The sequence below is a fragment of the Ornithodoros turicata genome, unplaced genomic scaffold (genome assembly GCF_037126465.1).
Source record: "Ornithodoros turicata isolate Travis unplaced genomic scaffold, ASM3712646v1 Chromosome34, whole genome shotgun sequence".
NCBI lineage: Eukaryota > Metazoa > Arthropoda > Arachnida > Ixodida > Argasidae > Ornithodoros > Ornithodoros turicata.
The window spans coordinates 203511-224464 of NW_026999361.1; the positions used below are offsets into that span (position 1 = coordinate 203511).

The window sequence follows — 20954 nt, forward strand, 5'->3', positions numbered from 1 at the left end:
GATGATGTTGTGTTGAATTGAGGCCTTTGTTGATTCATATAGCTCCTTTTTGCAGAGTTTGAGAAGAAAGTGCTGCGCTCGTTGAACGTCATCCAGCTACGTCTGGCTGAGCACTCTGAGCAACTTGACGCAATTGCTGAATGCCTGCAGCAGCCTTGCTCTTCAGATACAACCACGACCTTTGAGCAGTTGACAGATGTTGAATCATTTTTGCACTTCGACGATGAGCTGAAGACGTCACCAGAGAAGCGCGAGTCATTGGTAGGTCACAAACTTCGTTATATCATAGTCCAACGAACATGATATAAGTGGGTCCGGCCTGACATGTAAGTTTTCACGCATTCAGAAAGTGCTCAGCACATCAGCAGAGTCGTAGCCCCGCATAAAAAAAACGTCCATATTGTAAAGGAAGGTAAGAAAAAAGGGCTAACTAAAATGTGCTTGTCAGGGGTTAATGAAAGCAAGAGCACCTGTTCTTTGGCACTACCGAAATGCATTTGCCATCACCTAGGATAGCCGGGAATATGAAAAATTAAATGTTGTCCATCGCACACTGAAATTTTCCACGTCACCCACCACTTCTTAGTGTGAAAACACAAAAGCACGCTCGACAAAGTATTAGTAGGATTAGAAAGCAAGCGAGCTCGTGGTAGATATCCATGATGAAAAACCCGAGACTAGGTGAAGAAAAATGGACAAACACAGACAACGTCTCAAACGCAGCTAAACTGTTTAATTCGCGCACACAGTTTAAGTAACATTCAAGTGGGAGAGGAGGGACGTAGCAGTTTCCCCAAAGCAGGACCGAAGGTCACCGACGCGCTGCTGACACAATTCCCATGAGACTGAATGGCCAGTGTCTCCCGTAGCAGCCTCCTGTTGAGGTCTCTTGCTTTGACCACTGTCTCTTTCCATAGCATAGTGTCTGTGGCAGTCACAGAGGTGCTTAACCAATTCCGCGGAGAAGCCTTCCTGTTTTACTTTACGGGCGTGTACCAGCAGCCTGTCATTTAAACGACGCTTACTCTAGCCAATATAGAAGAAACCGCAGGCTAAAGGGATTTTATATACAATTCTGGAAGTGCAGTTTACAAACTTATTCCTGTGGTTTTTAACAGGCATAGTCTTACTTTTGAAAGGGCGTTAAAGCATCAAGACGAAAATTGTTTTTGAAGACCAAATTAATATCAAACTTTGTGGCAACGCCCAGCTGATTATGGGAAGTGCTGTGGGAATATGGAATCACAATGCAAATTTCAGTGTTTGCCTCTCGAACATTTGCTTGCCCGAAAATGCGCATTTCAAGTTTCCTTCGGCCGCAAGAAATCATACAACTGCTGGATCTAGCCTCTGTGAAACATGCAATCTGCCAGATGACACAACCGTTAACGAAGTGCATGCAAGATTTTTTCACTGCATTTGACAGTAAACGTGTGACCAGGCCTAGCTTTACACTCTTGGAGTGGCAACTGTTTGCCAGCAGAACAGATTTTGGATCTAATTTTCTGTGGTGGTAACCAAGGTCGTCCTGAAGACTGGGAGGTGGTGGGTTCGAATCCTTCCGCTGGATGTGCTGTCTGAGGTTTTCCCTGGGTTTTCTGAAGACTTTCCAGACTAATGTCGGCACAGTTCCTCCTGAAGTCGGCCCAGGACGCATACTAACTAGTGATGTCACGATCCTGGCAAAGTTCGAGTTCGCAAAAGTTCGAAACTTTTGAACTTTTCTCAGAAAAATTCGCGAAAGTTCGACTTCACTGCGCATGCGCTGGCATGACCTGCCCGGAAACGTAAACAGTCCAACGTACGCCGCTCAAGACTTAATTAGGCTTAATCACATCAGAAAATATGTCCTCCTGTACAGTATGTACGATAAATCAGTTAGCTTTCCTTCGATTTGTACTTTTCTAGCAACAGAAACTTATACCTGCGCCTACCACGGTACCACCTAGCATTCCTACATACACCTTTGCAGAGTAAACAGACAGTCGGTAAGAAAAACAAAGCACGCAAGGACAACGGCGCAAAACTGTTAGCAGTTAAATCTTAAATGTACAAACTACGTTTACCACGAAACAAGAACACTAGTGGGCTCTGGTTTGGGGCGGACTTTCGTCGCTTACCTGTCATCCAGGGCACCACGAAGTTTTATAGCCAGCTGGCAATTATACCATCCTCTTCTGAGTCTTCTTGAATAACAGCAATATGAGAAATATCTCTTTGATTGGCAAAGGAAACCGTTTTCTGCTTTCTGTGTTGTAGCTCACAGCATAAATAAATGCAACTATACCATTAGTCGACTGTAGCCTTGCTCATGTGGGCAGAAATATGTACCTCGCACGGGTGGGTGCACATGACCTTTCATTACCGCTCGATTTTTTACTTTTTGTCCGTTTCGCTCAAAGTTAAAAAGCAGCTAAAAAATCAGCTAAATTCAGCTGTGAACTTTTGCGAACCTTTGCGAAACTGACAAGAAATTCGAAGGTTCGCCGAACCTTGCGAACCACCAGGTTGTCAGTCGAACCGCGGGTTTGCAAAAAGTTCGTGACATCACTAATACTAACCCCCCTGTCCCCCACTCCTTGCTGCTGTCCTCTCTCCGCCTGTCCATTTCTGTACGCCGCTCCTAGCCACAGTTACTTCGCGGCGCTCACACCCAATAAAAAAAAAAATCCCGTAAGACCAACGCCATGGGACGGCCTGAGCACGAGTCTCAGATAAAGGAATTGTAGTGTTCCATTTGTGGGGTGCACAACAGTACTTGTTGCTCCTATTTCATTGTTGGCATGTGATCAGATCTTCAGCTCCTGAACTTGTTTTTACTGTTGATTACCCCACAAATAGAGCACTATAATTGTTTGATCTTAGACTCATGCTGCCACCACTGTTGCATGCAACGTTTGCCTTGTCTTAAGTACTGCCAATTTGATAATACGTTTCATGCCCTCGCTCATTTTTAGGTTGGGCTAAATTTCCCTCCTAAAGCGTGGGTGACATATCACGAACATTACCTGCTATTCTGGAGAAAATCTTTGAACAGTGCTGACCTGTTGTTGTTTTTTGCTACTCTTACTACAGTTCAGAAAGGGTTTGCCAAAAGCTGTTGTCCTTGTGACTGTGCAGAAAAAAATAGGACAGGTGCAAACAACTAACATTTCCTCCAGTTCTCAACAAACATGCTTGCCAATTATGAGGAACCCTACTTATGGCCTGCTTCCTCTCACGCCGTGCAATAACTGGGCCTCTGTTTGACTGCTTCAGCGTTTACTGATAGATATTTCTGGAATGATGCAATCACATATTTGCCTCTCAGCGCAAGTTCATGACAACACTGGGAGGCAACAACACCGGTGACAGAGTACGGCGGATTCTCTACCATCTCCTGTCAGACGAGGTCGCTGTGTGCTTTAATTGGACTGGGACAGGGTCAAAGGAAAAGTTCCAATCACTTCAGCTCACAGCTATCATGCTAAGTATGTCGTATGTTTCTGTACTGTAGTTGCATGCTGGTTGCAGTCAGTGTGGTTACGGTGTGGAATTTCTGTTTGGTAAAATTGATGTGATACGCTGCTCCATGTTTTTGCTGATGTACGCATGATTGGCAAATTGCTGTTTCCTTTCTTGCCAAATTTTCACATCATACCTGCCAAGTCTCCCGATTCATCCGGGAGACTCCCGGATTCAGACTGTTTTGTGCGATTGTACGATTGAGAAGCAAATCTCCCGGAAAATGCAGTTTCCTCCTCAGTATCTAGAACGCTTGCGTTTTGTCTGGCCACCCAGAATTAACGTCTATCCCATTCTAGCCCGATTGCCATCTGTATCGCTGCCGCTTTCTATTCTAGTCCTGAGCTTCTAATTTCCGCGCATTTCGTCCGTGTTTTAGGACGACAAGGGTGCCTTTGCAGTGTTTCTGCGTCGCATATTGCATATTGCTCTGTGTAAGCAAAACAAGTATCTGAAGCAATAGACAACTGAATTGGGACGCGTGATCGGGCCCAGGAAAAGGCACCATGTGTTCTGCACAGTTTATGACTGCGACATCAGCATTCGTGCAGAGTAGCCTGACACTGTTGTTACCCACGTTACGTTGGGGGAGCACAAGAACCACGTTAAGCGCAAAGACAAAATGTACTAGCTACATCAGATTTTCCCATATCGAGACAAGGACCGGACTACGATATTATCCGTGCGGGCCCTTCTCCTCCGTGTTCCCAACTCCCGATGTTGCAAAGCTGTACATGTGTGCTCGAAACTGCGCACAGGAGCTCATGATAAGCGTGCTGAACGGAAAGTGTTTGCAGTTGCTGTTCACGTAACTGACGACGGTGATGTACAACTGTAACCGATGGTTGGGATGTATCGTGCAAACTACCTTTTTAATGACTCGTTAACTAATTGTTCAACAACTACTATGTAGCTCTAGTGGGAAGTCAAGATGGGCTTTTGAAGTTCAACCACGTTACTCAGGCAGTGCTGAACGGGTAGTGTTGAATGTGAGGGCAGTTCAGCATCGCAAAGAGAAGAGAGACATAGTTTCGTGAGTTCACGTTCTTTTAGCAATGTGGTGTGGCCTCGTCACAGTCAGAGACCCAGATAGTTTCTTAGAGAGGGTAAAGTCTCCTGCTGCAAAGATTGTGCCTGATAAGTCTGCTGGAGTCGAGCATGCCTGTTACATATGCACATAAAAGCCTCCATGCTGGGCCCATAACCAATGTTAGTGCAGTGTTAGAAGACCAAGAAATAGTCATCTGTTCCTGTCAGCTGCTGCGAACCGAATGCCCGTGGGCAGTCTCGTGCGCCGTGACAGTCTGCTGTTTTTTTATTGACAAAACAAAAGTGACGCACGCGATGATGCTGACTTTAGTATCGGCTGGTGCGAATCCTAGCACTCTCAACATCGGCTTTCTCCTATATCACATAGCAAGTTCATTTGCAAAAAAACGTCCCCCCCCCCCCGCCTTTCAAATCTCCCTAATTCGGATGTTCCCAAGTTGGCAGGTATGCAACGTACAGGGGTTCTGTGCAATGTTAATGCTATAAGGCAGCATGAAAGAGGAAGTCAATGCAGTAGCTGGGTAGAACTGCTCAATCACTCCCACGTCAACTCATTCGTTCAGGTATTGCGATGCTATGAAACCTGAACAAGGTTGAGCATTTTCCTGTTCGTGCCACAGTGTGCATCACAAAACCATCTGTAAGAACTAATCTGTGCGTTTTCATTTCAGCGCATCTGTAGAGCAGACATTTATGCACACGCACAAGTCTTCACTCTGGTGACCAATTTACTGACGGTGGTGGCGACTGGCAACTACAGTAGAACCTCGTTATAGTAACGCAGCTTGTAGTAAAACTCCGCTTATAGTAAACGAGAACTCCGGTACCTATAGAATAAAACTGATATAATAAAATTCCTGATGTAGTAAACTTTCGTACTGGTCCCAGAGAGTTTAGACATAGGGTTTCTATTGTAATTAATTTCAGTGGCTTCTTGATTTAGGTTTGTTTGTTGAATTAACAAGGTTCTGCTCCATATGAAGCTTGCACATGGAGCCTACACACAGGAGAGCTGACCTCTTCATATTTTGCAGGTTCACTCACGACCCCACCGGCAGCTGCAACAGCATCTGACGTCGAGAAAGTCACTCAAACATGGCTAAGACATGCGAACGAAAGGTTGCAGAAAAAGAAGAGTCACAGCGGCACCTCTGCTACCTGCTAAATGCCTGCGAAAGTTGTTCTGAGAATGTGAGCAAATAACACTGCTCATCGTCACCTATCTTGTAAGCAGTTGTGAAAAACTGCACAACATGGTGTTCCTTTGGTGAATGTGTGACCCTCATATAGCAAAGGTATTGAAGAATGAAACCTTGGTCCTCACTTGGGTAAGCCTGAATTTGGACACAGGGAAGAGATGGACCAAATAACTCAAAACTGGCAGGACATTTAATTTCCGGCTACAAGGTCACACACGGGAGGGTGCACAGCGACTGAAAGAAAGGAACGAACAAGTGGCCTGGAAAGTAAATGCCCTGCCAGCTTTGAATTGTTTCATCCGTCTTTTGCTCGTATCCAAATTCGAGCTTTCCTAAGTGAGGACCATAGCCTTGTTTTCCAATACGCTTCCTACATGAGGGTCATGCGATCACAGGAGGAGGAGCATGATGTGCAATGCTGCAGCACGCAGCTGTTTACCAGTCAATTTAAAACTGCTAAGGACTTTCAGCACTTATACTAACCTTTAGTTATCTGTGAGCAAGCCATGTTTCAAGCAGTTACATGTGTGCGTCACAGCTCTTGGAGGAGGAGCATGTCGTGTACTCAGATACGTTCCAGGCACTTTTTTATCTTCCAAGGCACAGCTTTATTTATTTTATTTTTTATACATTATCCAGCTATGAAGCCTCTAGTCTGGTTATTTTAAATGTGCATTACATTTTGCATTCTTGCTAAGTCATTACCAAAGAGTGATATAAAACGGTAGGAGCAACTTATTTATTTACACATGGTAACAAGACTTTCGTGCACGAGAATGCACTTCTTCAGGTTACAAAAATATGAATACGGTACAGCAACATCTGACGAAGGAGTTTTCGTATGAGAGGTCCGTATGAGAGGTGTCGTCCGTCGCCATAACCCCCTCTTTTATCCTTAATTCCTGGAACGTCACCTACATGCGTTCCCATTTCCCGTGTAAGCCTTTGGACTCGCGTTATGTTGCGCTTCTGATACCCCTTCATTTGTATTTGTTCTTTTCATTTTTACCTGTATTTACATTCTTTCCATCACCCTGCTACCCTCTCATATACAATTGACGAAGAAGGTTTCGTATGAGAGGGTAGCAGGGTGATGGAAAGAATGTAAATACAGGTAAAAATGAAAAGAACATAAATACAAATGAAGGGGTATCAGAAGCGCAACATAACGCGAGTCCATAGGCTTACACGGGAAATGGGAACGCATGTAGGTGACGTTCCAGGCATTACGGATAAAAGAGGGGGTTATGGCGACGGATGACACCTCTCATACGAAAACTCCTTCGTCAGATGTTCCTGTACCGTATTCATATTTTTGTAACCTGAAGTGCAGTCTCGTGCACGAAAGTCTTGTTACCATGTGTAAATAAATACGTTGCTCCTACCGTTTTATATCACTCTTTGATCTACTCATCAACGGCAACTTGACATCGACTATTTTTCTGCCGTCGTATCTTAAGTCATTACCACTGTGACATGGAAATGTACCACCTTGTTAGTCACATCAGTGGCACAACTACAACTGCTTTTATATGTTTACCTGCTATATATATTTTTTATACCGAGTTGTGCGCGCCTTATCTCCACTTCGTACCTGCTATTTGCACTGCTTTCTGCCCTTTGAACTTTTAAAGGCCTTTATTCTGAGTCATTTCAGTTCAGTGATGTTGAGTGCTTTATATGCTTTACCTGCATTTTGCACCTGTTGTTTGTGCTACTTCACACATTTTGCACTTTTAGACCTTTTGCTCAGAAGTCTCCATGCATTTGAATTATGTTGAGTGCTTGATTTGTGCAATACCTCTGCTTTGTACCGGCTGTTAGTGCTACTTCACACACATTTTACTTTTATAGACATTTGGTTGGTGTTAGTTCAGTGACATTAACTAGTACCTTATACCATCTTTGTCATTTGTGATAACTGGCAGCATTCTCAACTCTTTCATATAAACCAGTGTAATGTTCTGTGCAATAAAGTTCTAGTCCATTTACTTTCATTGTAATGCTCCCGCACTGCCCAGCACTGCCCGGCTGTAAAAGCATTTACAACTGGGTGGTGAGGGTGCATAAAGGAAAGTGTATATGAGGCCTATGCATGCAGAAAGTGCACAGGGAAGAGGCTCCTACAGGCCTCCTGGGACCGTCCTGGTACTGTCCCTGGTGATTTCCGCAGGACGTCACCAGGATGAGCTTGGGAGTGCCACTTTGACACATTGAGGACAATTTGAGGATCTGGTGAGGATCTCCTGAGGATGTCATCTCTGTCCCTTGATGGCATCCCCAGGACGAACTGAGGCGGTCACTGTGTTGTTGGGGATGAAATAGTTGCGTGACTTCGCCGCAACAGCAATGCATTGAATCGATTGCGACGCAGTCGCAGCGCGAGAAAAAAACATGCAGATGTATGAAATTTAACACCGTTCAGGACCGGCTGTTCTGGAAACACATCCGGGTTTCCGGTCTCCGGCTGTCCGGCTCGTTTTTGCGGTGCATTTGTGCCTCGTTGGTGGAGTTTTTGTGGTTTTTCGTGCCTTTTGTTATTTGCTGCTTATTGAAGTCTTTGCGGAATGTGGCGTGGAAGTCCATGGGCCGTTACCGCGCCCCGAAGTGGTGCAACAAAACTCTCGGAATTTCGCTTTTCCACTTCACAACCGACGATTACGAGAGGCACTGCGTATGTTTCTCACACTGTCAAGTGCATTTGTTTGGCGCTGTTTGTGCACTTTTGAAATTGGCTACTTGTCCGAAGCTGGCAAAGACCGGCCAAAGGACCGTTGGCTATGCTGCGTACACTTCACCGATGACCAGTTCGCCGGAGCAACACAAAATCTACGTGGAAACGCTCGCCCAACTGTGTGAGTGACGGACCGTCGTCTCCGTTCTTTCGTAGGTATGCTGGTGCCTAAACTCAAATAAAGCCAGTCGTTGATTTTCAGAACATGTACGCAATGATGTGTATTGCTTTCGGCAGAATTCTTCGATTCGTTACGGGACCTCCGTCGCACCAAGCCTTCTCTGTGTCAGTATAATGAAGTGAAACTATATGGACTTAAACAACATACCATAACCGAAGGCCGAAGACATCCAGAAGCCCAAACACAGGCTAGATGTCTCCTCGGCTATAGCATCACGAAAATATAACAACACCGACAAACAAAGCTATGAGAGAGAGAACATGGGGATTCGTACTCCTGTTTCTGCAAACCACATGCCTGACATCTTATATGGAGCCAAAGTTTTTATGATTTTCGTTTTAGATTGTCCACTCCCCAGTTGTTTATTCATTGTGCGTAGTGGGTAAAGTGCTGTAGGTTGTGTCACATTACATATTGCGCCCAGATTATTTCATAGACATGCTTAGTGGCGAACACGTGACATCCATGTCGGCCCCATCTACCTCAGGAATTGTTAAAAAAGTCTTGCCTCTAGGTAGCATGTTTTGCGTAATATTTCATGCCATGTGCTATAGCCCCCTATTTTACTCATTCAGATACTCCATTGGCCATTGTGGGAAACCCACTTTGGATGAAGCCACGAACAGTTCGGTGAACTTCAAATAGATAGATAGATACATGTAGGGGGAAAAGAAATGTAAATCGCACTGGTGCGACCGGTTTTCTTTGTTTTTTTTTTAGTTTCGATTTACTCTGTTTTGCGGTTCTTGAGTGTAGTACAAGGAGCGGAATGCTACTCTGTGGCAATCAAAAACACGTCTTACAAATATGGTTTTCTGGTGATTTGAGGATACATTACACCCAGAACAAACATGGAACATGCCTTCCGATTTCCCAGCTGTGTACTTTGCAGCAAGTCCCATGCACCCGAACCGTGCCACTGACCTGCCATCTGCTTCTGTGGCGGCTGTCCCGGGTTGCTTTTTGTTCACCTCTGTCCCACATAATTTGTGACGTGCCCCAATGTGCATTGCTTACGTGAGTCAGCACAAGGAGCAGTAATTGTTATGGTTGCCGTGTAGGTTCCTCGTGTGCTGTGTATTGCATTGAAGTGAATTTTTTTTCTTGTAGGTCGCGCAAAACCTTCTGAGCCTCAAAAGCTGCTGCATGATCCTGTGTCGTCGGTTGTGAGCACACAGGAAGAAGAACAGAGGAGGAATATGCTGAGTGATGTGGATTCCGGCAAGACAGAGTATTTCACAGATGAACGCAGACCCATACAAGACAATGCTCACTACTACATAGCTGGCCGTCTTGTTCACTTTTTCCTGAAGGAATCATCATGTACAGCTGTTCAGAAGCACCGGTTTCCGAAGACCACAGCCTTGTTTCGCACAACCAGTTTCTTGAATTGCCTGTTGCTGATGATGTACCTGGGGAACTATTTACGGGCGTTACATTACCTTCAGAAAACTGTCTGAAGTGTGTTTCAAGACCAGACGTACTCTTTCTGCAATCTGTGAAGGAAGTGCCACACGAAAAGGGTGTTCTCAAGTTGCTTTCTTCACGTTTGTGTGATTCCAGCTTCGGCAGTCCATTTTGCAGTGACACATGCAAATGCTCTCGTTTACTGTAGCATCTACAGCTTCAAAACTGAGAGCTTGTAAAGGTGTCCACTTGCAAGCGAACAGTTGCTGCAAGAAAGGCTCAGAAACTTTAGATATGCCACATGTCGCAATGACACCAAATATGCGCCCCTTGAATACTTGTTGTGTTTCTCTGTTTTCTACCACAGTCAACATTATGATGTGCTGCTCCCCCCTCATGATAGGGAGGATGGTAGCCAAATGTAAGAGAATAATGTGAAGGTTCAAACTTTATACGAGATCCTCAATCTTTGATATGTGACATCACGATACCACAAAATAAATTTGGAAGTGTTACGAGTCACTTATGGAGCAACCAGTATTTGCACATACGCATTGTTTTTCGCTTACAAATGTGTAGACTTGTTGCTCTTGTTGCTCTGCACACTTTATACTTTCCAGTCTTTATACTACCCAGTGCTACTGCTTTATACTACCCAGTGATACAGAAAATCGTTGCTGCGTGCCAATTGTGTATTTTCGATTAATTTCAATGTTCTATTCCCTAGCACACTCTTCCACGATGATAGTTTTTTATTCGCAATTTACATATGTGATATTCTTTGCTATGTGTTCGTGTACATGAGAAAATAAACAAATCCTTCCGTGCAAACAATTGTGATTGTGCTTTTGTTGTTGTATCTGACATGTACGTTGGTAATAAAATGTTTTTGTCAATGTACAAATGCATCTCACATTTCTTACATTTCAGCGCGCAGGGAAGACAAAATCATGAAATCGTGGCGCGCGTAATGGCAGGAACTGAGAAAGGGGAAGGTAAAGGGAGTAGGAAACGGATTGGATTGGATATTGTGTTAGATACTCGATCTTCGGGCGAGTGGTATCTTGCGCCATCTAGCCTGTGATATCGCATATTTTTCAGCGCCATGTGCTGAGAGGAGCGGGCGAACCAACTGGTAGATTTTCTTTCCACTATTACAGTCCTCCTTGCCACGGAGCGCGTTACCATTGTGCCTATGGGAGCTGTGGAGGCCTGGGCGGGTGGCACGCGGGCTCGTTCTCGCGATTTGAACACGCTGACGCAATCACGCGCGCGATCAGTTACCGATTCCCTGAGCGAGCGCACTGTTTTATCACCTAAACAGCAGCAGGGCTGACATTGTAGTTTCCGACTACTCGCAGGAAGTAATGAACCCCTGGAAATGCCAAAATCAACACAAAAAATTATAAAAAAGATACCCTGCCATTGTTTGTGTCATTCCCTGCGTGAGTGAGACTTTGTTGGCGTCCGTTATAAAAAATACGACGTGCAGCAGGTGGTTACCCTCGTGATAAATCCTTTATTCCAGCGCCAGCCGAATGTATTCAGAAACGCTTCGGGTGTGTAACGTGAAGCCAAGGCGTATTGATGGGAGCGCACTGCTCAGTTGGGTACCCAAGCTTGGAGTCAGTGATGCTGGAATGATTATTTGATTTTATCTTATTTTGAGTCATTAGCGGCTCACCTATTTAGTGGAGTGTCGTATGCTTATGTACACATGTCAACCGGCTCGGTTTAAAAATGATGACGGCTACAGTGTGTAGCAAATGATGTTCACATTTACGCGTTCCACTCTATAGTATTCTTGCAAAATATATGTGTGCAAGGAAATAAAAGCAAAAATAAGTGAATCCCCTTCTGCATCACAATTGCTGCGCAAAAGCACGGCACCGTTTGCTCTTGGATGCATAGCGAACATGCATTCTTTTCTTCTTTGGTTCGCGACGGTCGACTGGGGATATCCTATTACATCCGGAACGAAGACCCATTGTCTCGCGTTCGTATATATGCCTGCACCGCGTTTCGACGATGGTAGGATAACTATTGACATGAGGAATAATATGGATTTATGTGGTTGTGAATTGACTTTGGGTTTGCACTCAATGTGGCAATCAAAAATTTGACAGTGCGCGTGCTCGTCTGGGACCCCACTTAACAAGTAAGTTATTTGTGTGTGCCTTTTTGGGTTACACGAGCGGTAAAGTTATGCACTATTGCGTGAAATATTGGTTTAAAAAATAAGCGCAATCGCGTTTGCATCGCAATTGTAGGATAGGCCAAGCGTTTTTAATGGAATTGCCTCGCGAACCTGGTGAAGTCCTTGTTTTGGGTAGGCTATTTTATGACCCCTCGACGACGATCCTGTTGCGCTGCATTTAATATGCTTCCCTGGAGCTGTGTGCCTTGTTCTTATCGTGTGGGCTCCAGTTCTACCAGTAGAAGTGAATAGAAGTGTTTGTGTGTTTGTTAGTACGCATCTGTCACGTTCGTTGCGGTGTTCAAGAGTAGCGTTCTTGGTAAAAATTCAGGCTTTATCGTATTATGCTGTCCGAGCAGAAGTGACTTTCCCTGCTCGCTTAAGGTAATCTGTGTGTCCTTTTTCTGTGCTTTCTTTAAGCAGGGACAATGCAATTGTGTATTTAGCATTATGCAATAATTACCCGATAGCAGAAATGAGTGTCTTCTTCTCGTTTATTAGCGTGTGCTTCGGTTTTTTGCAGTTACAGCTATTCGAGATACAAGTGCGTGTAATTTTTCGCTGCCTTTCCTTCTTTCGCGGCTTTTACGCAGAAGAAAGCGGCTTGATACAGCTGAATTGTGTTCCATCAGGAGAAGTGCGTTTGTATGTTTTTTGTTTGATGTTGCTGGTTGATTGATATGTGGTAAGCTGTTTGCAGGCATGGGTCTTTGAGCAGAAATGTTGGTATCTGAGCATGGAGTAGAAATTCCTATAAAGCACGTCTCCTTGTGCATTCCTGAGCTGCTGCTATGTGTCTGTTTGCGTTCTTTCTTTTTTTTGCTCTCTTGTGACATCATCTTGGCATGTCTAAACTTGTTTAGCAGTGTCTTTCAATTTTCTCCCATAAGAATTCGGCGTATCTCGTATTATGCTGCCTGAGTAGAAGTGAATTTCCGTCATTGCTTAAGGGAATTTGTGTACCCTTGTCCCGTGCTCCCTTTTCGAAGGGACAATGCAGCTGTGTGTATCGCATTATACAATGATTTTCTGATAGCAGAAGTGAGAGTGTTTGTCTCAGTTTATTAGCGTGTGCTAAGGTTTTTTGCGGACGGATGACGTCATGCCATGGCTTCATTGCAGGTGGACCTTGTCTTAAGGACTTGCGTTGGCCGCTAGTGAAAAAAAAACTGTAGGCTTGGGACAATGGGATGACGTCCCGACCAATGAGCAAGACCTGCACAAAGCGGTTGACTTCTCTCTTAGTTTGTCGCAGGTACGGTCGTGTTACTTCTCACTGGTGATCGCTGCAGGTGGCACTAGGAGCGCGCGCGCATGCGTAGCACCCGTAGAGTGGCACTTATGTCAGTCCAGCTCTGGCTCTCGTGGGGAGAAGACGTGCGGGCGGTCGCTCTGCTGTGGGTGCACAGCGTCAGTTGAGCCCTGGTTGTCGACGTAAGTGGACGCTCTGTAGCTGCTGTTGTAAGGTGAGTGATTTGCCGTGTATACACTGCCACATGTTTCTAGTTGAGTAGCAGTGTCCTGTTGCATATTTACCCGCGGCTAGTACTTTTTCTGTGTTCCACGTAAACCGACATGAGCCCAAGTACTGTGGTTATGTATAAGCCCCCTTTAAGCTTTAAGTGTTAAGCCTTTTTCCTCCAGATGAGTAGCGTTTTCTATGTGTTGTCGCATTTAGACTTGTTTAGCAGTGTTGCCATTTTTACCTGCCGCTAGTACTTTGTTCTTCTCTCTCTCTCTTGCATATCGACATGACGGTGGCACCACCTGGTCTGATGTCTTGCAACTAGCTTCCCACCTGCCTCTGCAACCGTCGTGCCCAACGTTGCATACACCGGAGTGATGTTTTCAAGATGGCGTCGTTGATTTGCAAATATATTATTTCTCTCTGTCTGCTCCCTTACTGTTTAGTTATTTTTTTCTACAACCCGAGTTGTACATAGAAAATCCACGACAAGTATTGCATTGAGTCAGATTTTGCACTATTTTAAAATTAAAAAAATTGAAATAATTTAAAGTAATTTTAAATTAAAAAGTGCAGTACTTGCCGTGGATTTTCTGTGTACAACTTGGGTTGAATAATTACTACTGTAGACGTGATACTTTAAAACAACTACTAAAAAATTAAATTACAATCACCTTTGTATATAACCGTTCAATCTCATTTTTGTTTCCTTGAGCACCTCTCTCGGTTCCTTTCCCGCGCACCACATCAGGACAGGCTACAGCCATAGCCTCCTATATATTACATGCCTGCCCAATGATACCGGAATACACAGGCGCCGATCGTCCACAATAGTGGCGCTAATTTCCCAGGTCGGTGATAGCTACCTCGATGCAATATCAGCAGTACTGGTCATGACGCCGTCTTCCTACACACAGATTGCAGATTACAACCGGTGGCGTCTGACAGGCGGGGAAATGACATGACACTCAAAAGGGACTGTACCAACGCTAACTGGCACGGCGTCTTTCGATAACCACTGGCTTATCGAGCAATGACACAGCCTGCACAGCATGCGCCCATCCAGGACACTTATCTCCGCAAAGAAGTGTAGAGCAACGTATGCACCGATCGCACGGCAGCGTACGCTTACGGGGTAGGCAAAGGTTGTCACTGCTCTGACTGTCCGTGTTTCCGACCTAGGAAACTGGCGCCCCCCCGAACGGTTGCGTGAGCGGCCGCATTTGCCTGATTGGGCAGGCATGTAGTATATTCGCGTTTTTCGTCAAATCAACGCCGCACAGCGGTGAAACTCGGGACTGGCCAAACCAGGTACACCCGGCCGACCCCGCGTACACTTGCGCATAAGTTGCTGCTTTTCGCATGAATCGCTGAGCTGCACCCGTATTTTGCTGTTGAAATCGTGGATGAAGTAAACATTGCAGACAACGACCGGCGAACTAAACCAAACTAGTTTTGTTCTGTGTCACAATGCGACTCTGCGCGCCGAGGGGATAGTAGTTGTTTTGTAGCCAGTTTGTCTTTCCGCGTTTTCTTCTTTCCACACATAGAATACCGCCTACTTCGACGCATGCTCGGAAGAAATAGATTGAGCGACTCAAAATCAGCAAACCTGTTACATCAGCAATGTTTGTGTGTGTCTGGCAGAGCTCTTGGAGCGGTACCGCCTACATATCTGATGAACGTTCTTTCTTCTTTTCTTTTTCTGAAACACACTTCTGTGCAGCTCACGTCAGGAACGTAAGCAAAAACGTGTCTGAACAAAACAGATCAAGTTTGTTTCAAACTTGAATAGCCATTATGTGTAAGAAAGCGCAAGATATAGTGCATAAGAGAAAACGTATACCAAGTCAGTTTTGTAACTCTGCATTTCAATCAGCTCGTTCAATCACTTGGGAAAGAACGCAGAAAGAATGCGACGCTTCGTTAAGGTTTCCCAAAAACATGCCCACCAGTGACACACGGATGTCGCGACATTACCGTGTAACTTGTATACTACATTCGTACACGCGCTACACACTTAGAAGATGTTAGCTGTAAGAGAAGTGAAGCACAGATGTCGTGTGCTTGAATGTCTCTTGATCAAACACACCGGAACTTCGCAAATAATATGCGGCAACTATAGCCTTCTCTTTGGACAACCCGGTTACGGCTGCCAGAATTATATGAGCAGCGTTTAATATTCGTTCGCCTTCAACGCATCGAGAATTAACATTGCAGTTCAGAAATCGCAAAATTCAAACTATTGAAAAACGCGAATAGGAGGCTATGGAAGAGCTCATCTTAATCTTACCACCATGTACATTGTCGGTGTAGCAACATGCACTCGAAGCCCAGATTGCTGTAACCGTAACCCATCATTGGGGCTCATGAGTTACAAGAAAAGCTCACGTACATAAGTGCTGAAAAACATAGACGGGTGCTGCATGACACCAAACTAAGACCGAAATAATGCTTGAAAATCCTGCTTTCATTTCTCAATATTCATGGAGTTTATTGGGAGGGTGGACAGCTTGCCTTTTGTTCGGTTGTCGTGGGGCATTGGGCCGCAAAATAGCTGATCACGGTCTACATGCGGCTCAGGGGTCGCGTGTTTGATGCCCCTGACCTAGGAGTTTTGTCAGCACAGGCCATATTTGGGACCTAAGGATGGCACCATGTGTGATGAAAGGCTCAAATTTATCGGTAGGGGATACGGAAGATTGAGTTCGCAATACCTTCTGCTCTCTCTTCTGGCTGTGGTGACCTACCTATGGTGCACTCCGTATTACTACGCTGGCTAGCGGCCTTTTCAGAACACGGATACGTCCCACCTATTTAACGATATCCCATGCAGCGAAAAGAGCAACAGATTATACTGCCTCAGGATGTGGCGAATCGGTCACATGACGTTATGTTGTCGCCCGCACTATGCAATACAACATTACCTACAAAGTTTTGTGTTGATACTTGTTCAACAGAATGACTGTACCATGAAGAAGGTAGTATGTGTGAGTCCGTGTAACGTCGATCAGATATTAGAACGGTTGAAATAATCACATCCTCAAATCCAAGATTGAAAACGCCTTGATACTCATATCCCCCTTTTTCATGAATCTTCTTGAAACCACTCCGTGATTTTAAGAGTAACAACAAATTAGATCCGAAAGAACAAATGACGGCTGTGGAATAACACTCCCGTTCACATGCCACTGTTTTATTGCGTCACTCAATACACACTGCTCCTTCGTCGACTAACACCTCAACGTGGCCTCATTTCTATACCAGATTTTGGATCGGCCCCTTTCTAGGAGGACACCTTCCCTCAATAAACGCGCGCACCATTTCATGAGCATCCTTTGGTTGATCCAGGAACACGTAGTGGCCGCTGCTTCTCAACGTCACAAACATGAAATTCTGATAACATTTTACATAACCTGCAAAGTTCCGTTGTCCCATGTCTCCCCACCAGGGCTGATGTACCTGCTTGCGAAACTCCTCTGCCCCTGGCCATTTCAAGCCCAGCAGGAATGTCTCAATTTTTTCAACAGGAAACGTCAAATCAACCTGCCCCGCGTACACAAGAGCGCTGTAGTTGTGTGCAAGTAGAAACTCGACTTCTTCGGATACATTCCGGAAAAGATCGGATACTAAGTTTCGCAAGATGAGCGCATCACTTACACGAAACGCAGCATTAGCTCCAACATGGACTAATGCTTTGAAAGTATCGTTCTTCATAAGGCGCTCAAAGTGAGGAAATTCGGAAGGAAGATATGGATTCAAAGCGTTAGCGTTGTAAAGATAGCCTGTGAGTTGGAAAAAGAGGCTGGGGCGCGAAGATTCTTCCGATGTACGGAATGTGTTGAAGTACAGCTGGAGGCCCTTCATTATTGACGTTGGTCTGGAGAGCGCCGTTCTGATGGCTGTCAGGCGTTTATCTAGAAGATAGCGGCCTCGTACATAAACGAGTCCGAGCTTAAGGTAGTAGTCCGATATGTCCAGTTGTGTTTGTACGTCAAGAAACAGACCGACGCCAAGTATGACTCCTTTGAGATTCAGTCCAATAGGGGTGGATCTTCTTGCCAAGTCGTGCATGTGGACAGCGAGGGACGCAGCAGGTCTCACTGCAAAACAAAAGCCATGGGAAACATAATTATTTCAACCTATACAGGGCGTCCCAGTTAACAACGGAGATACCTAATAAAACAATGAAACAATAGGGGAACACCATATTAACCTGAATGTCTGCTATGTGGTGATTTTGCACGTCAATGTCTGCAAAGCGTGAGGGGATACACGGATGTTTGTGGCATAATCATTCTTGGAATCGTCGCATATTCGTCGCACTTTATGTTTTCAGAAGTCTCTCCTGGGAACTAGCGGTTCTAGTAGTCAGAGCCGTTCCGATTAAAGCCCCTAGACATTGGACAGTTGCGTCACTCTGCTCCATGTGCTAGCTTTCCTCGTCGATTCGCCTCGCCCGTGCAGCGCATGGCACCCTTTTCCTGCCTCGGCCCACTTGCCGGCCGTAGGAATTGCAGGAATAGGTGAATTCCGCGTCCTTTCGCTCTCACTTAAAGTGACAGTCCGGTCGAAAACACAGGTCTGGGAAACACCGCCTTATGATTTCTAATACTCCTCACAACAACTGTGCAAAATATTTCAGAAGAAATCGTATCGCACGATTTATAATCGACATTTTTCTATGCCGCAGTTGGTCCCGAGTAAAGGCCGCAGAGAGCTCTCGCGTGACGTGCATAAGAGCAATGCCACACGTAACTTGCGCATGCCTGTTTGCGCGATAGTTGATTGTTGCGTGCTAGCATTTGTCTATTATGATGTTTTTGAGTAGCAATCACGCGTTATGTAGTCTAAAATGCAGAGTAGCGTCAATGTAAACACAGGTATCACGACGTCGCCTTCTGTTCAGTACACTCATAGACAAAAACACCTCTCTGCATTCCCAGCAACGGCGCAGTCCTCCGCTCCACTTTGTCCATTGGGGACGTCATGCTCACGTGATGGCTGACGTACATAGAGGATCCTACGGGCAAGGAGTATGGGAGGGAGAAAAACGAAACCGGATGTCTTCAGAGGAGTATTTTTTATTCGATATCTCGAAAACCACGCCGTTTTGTGAGCTGAAGCTTTCCACCCAGCATGTAAGCTTCCGTGACAGTTGGAAAAAATCAACTTCCGGTTTTCCCGGACTGTCCCTTTAAGGATTGAATAATTGAAATGAAATAAGAGCAAACGACATGACACTATTGGCTATGCCGCAAGTCGCCCTAAGTTTAACTGCAGAATTGCACCGCTACACGAGTTCAAATCCTCAAGGACATTCCACTTGGATATTCCTAGAAAACAAATTCCTTTTTATAGAGAAACTCACGCGACATAGAATAAGTGACCTAAGCAGTGTATACGTTCTGTTCTGTTCGAATGAATTAGCAGAAAAGAGTCGTTCAAAAGTAAACTAACATACGTAAACATGTTCAACAGGTTCAATCTGTCTCACACATCAATGAATGAATCTCTTTATGCCGGCAAACTTTGAATACTGGTGTGCGTACACCAACACTACGATTTGCACATTGGCTGGTATGAGTGATACTCCTTTTTATCCTTCATTTACGCTTCATTATATCGTGCCATGAGACGAACACTGTACTAGAAACACTGTGCTGTATTTCCTGCTAGGCCCGCGAAGCAGGTGTGGCTATGAACGGCGTGAAGACGGGGACAGACAGAGAGAAGCAGCACGCATAATTTGGAGATATGGAGCTATAATGCGCCCCGGGAAGACTCCAGGGGGAACTCTGTCCACCCTGAAAGACTGCCAGAAAACTCGGGGAAAACCTGAGACAGCTTAGGCGGTGAGGGAATTCGAAACTGCGTCACCTCCCAATCTAGGCGGCGATTGTCGGCAGTCGGAAGTTGATCATCCTAACCTCTACAGTACAATCAATAGAGACCCCAGTGCAAGGAAACGCAGAATAAACGAGTCTACAGACAACACCGAACAGAAATCTACAACACTCTTTGGACTACTCCCTACGCCACGCGAGCTGCTCCTTCAGGTTGGACCTCATTCATCGAATTTGTGACTACGGCTTGTTTGTTGGCACACAAGTTTTCTGTGATTTTTACTGCCTCAACTAGACCCTCAAAACAGCTTGCCAGTAACTCAGGAGAAAAGCAAGCTCGATTAATCTGCAGGATACGTCAGTCCCAACTAATTTGTCACATCAATGTTCGCACTGCACAAGTTCCTGAATTCTTTCATCAGCAGAAACACAGGCGAGTTCAACGTGTAATATAGCAATTAATGACGAACATTCCAGGCCCTGATACAGAGGACAACAAACATTAAAACAGCAGTCACACGATTAGTAGGACACCCATAATACTTGGCAGAGAACATGCCCATTGTGCGAATGAAGTGCTAGCGACCGATATTATGGAGCTATTTATTCCTTCACGTTTTTCTTGTGAAATCGCGATAGGCGGAAATACAAAAATGATAGAGGCTGGAAAAACAAAAACATACGCTTCGCGTGTGATACCTGTACGACCGCGCGGAAAGCCAATGATCGTTCAGAAGACGCGAGTGTATGGAGCAGTCGAGGAGGCGCGAGTGAGGGTAGGCGCTCTTTCGGCAAACAGCTAAAAGTGTTCCTGCTGTACAATATCTACAGGCTTTAGTTGAGAGCCGCCACGTGCGCCTTCGCCAGAGGTGACACCGGACGGCAGGTTCCGTGAGCTAAGTTGGTCAATAAAACGAGAATATAGAAAATTTTGATATCGGACCGACATAAGGGCTTATTTTTCGTTTAAAGAGTGTCTGGAGCGTGGGGTGCGGGGGCCTAGGGACGCCCTCCTAGTAGTATGCACTGATTGCGTAGCAAGAAACAACAGAAGCTTATGGGTGTAGTTGGACCACGTGTGCCTGGAGCTTGATTTTGCGCACTCAACTTCACTTTAGAAACAACGTGAACACTGGCAAAGGAGACAGCACGGCACACGTAAAGAAATGATTCAAAGCGTAACAGCATTAGAGCAGAAATATGATATAATAAGCAACCGTCACACTACATGACCTTTAGGAGGAATCTCCCAAAATATGCAGCTGTATCACCCACGAAACATTGTTGGCTCATGTCATTGTAAGGTTTGTTGGAGTGTCATTATACCTGTTTGAACGCATCCCAGATATGTGTATTATCCGTGAAGTCGCG

General features: G+C 45.2%; 1 protein-coding gene and 1 long non-coding RNA gene across 2 annotated transcripts in view; one reads left to right on the plus strand and one right to left on the minus strand.

Annotated features, from left to right (window-relative positions):
- Nucleotides 1-58: 58 nt before the first annotated feature.
- LOC135373907 (uncharacterized) lies at nucleotides 59-5619 on the plus strand. Its single transcript, XR_010416656.1, has 3 exons — nucleotides 59-261; nucleotides 3311-3470; nucleotides 5589-5619. It is a non-coding gene; the product is annotated as an uncharacterized LOC135373907 (long non-coding RNA).
- An 11293-nt stretch (nucleotides 5620-16912) lies between these two features.
- LOC135373911 (venom serine carboxypeptidase-like) overlaps nucleotides 16913-20954 on the minus strand; it is a 132293-nt gene continuing 128251 nt past the window's right edge. The window contains exon 4 of the mRNA XM_064606962.1: nucleotides 16913-17840. Within this exon, the coding sequence (XP_064463032.1) occupies nucleotides 16996-17840 (845 nt within the window). The 3' untranslated portion in view covers nucleotides 16913-16995. The remainder of the gene's footprint in view (nucleotides 17841-20954) is intronic.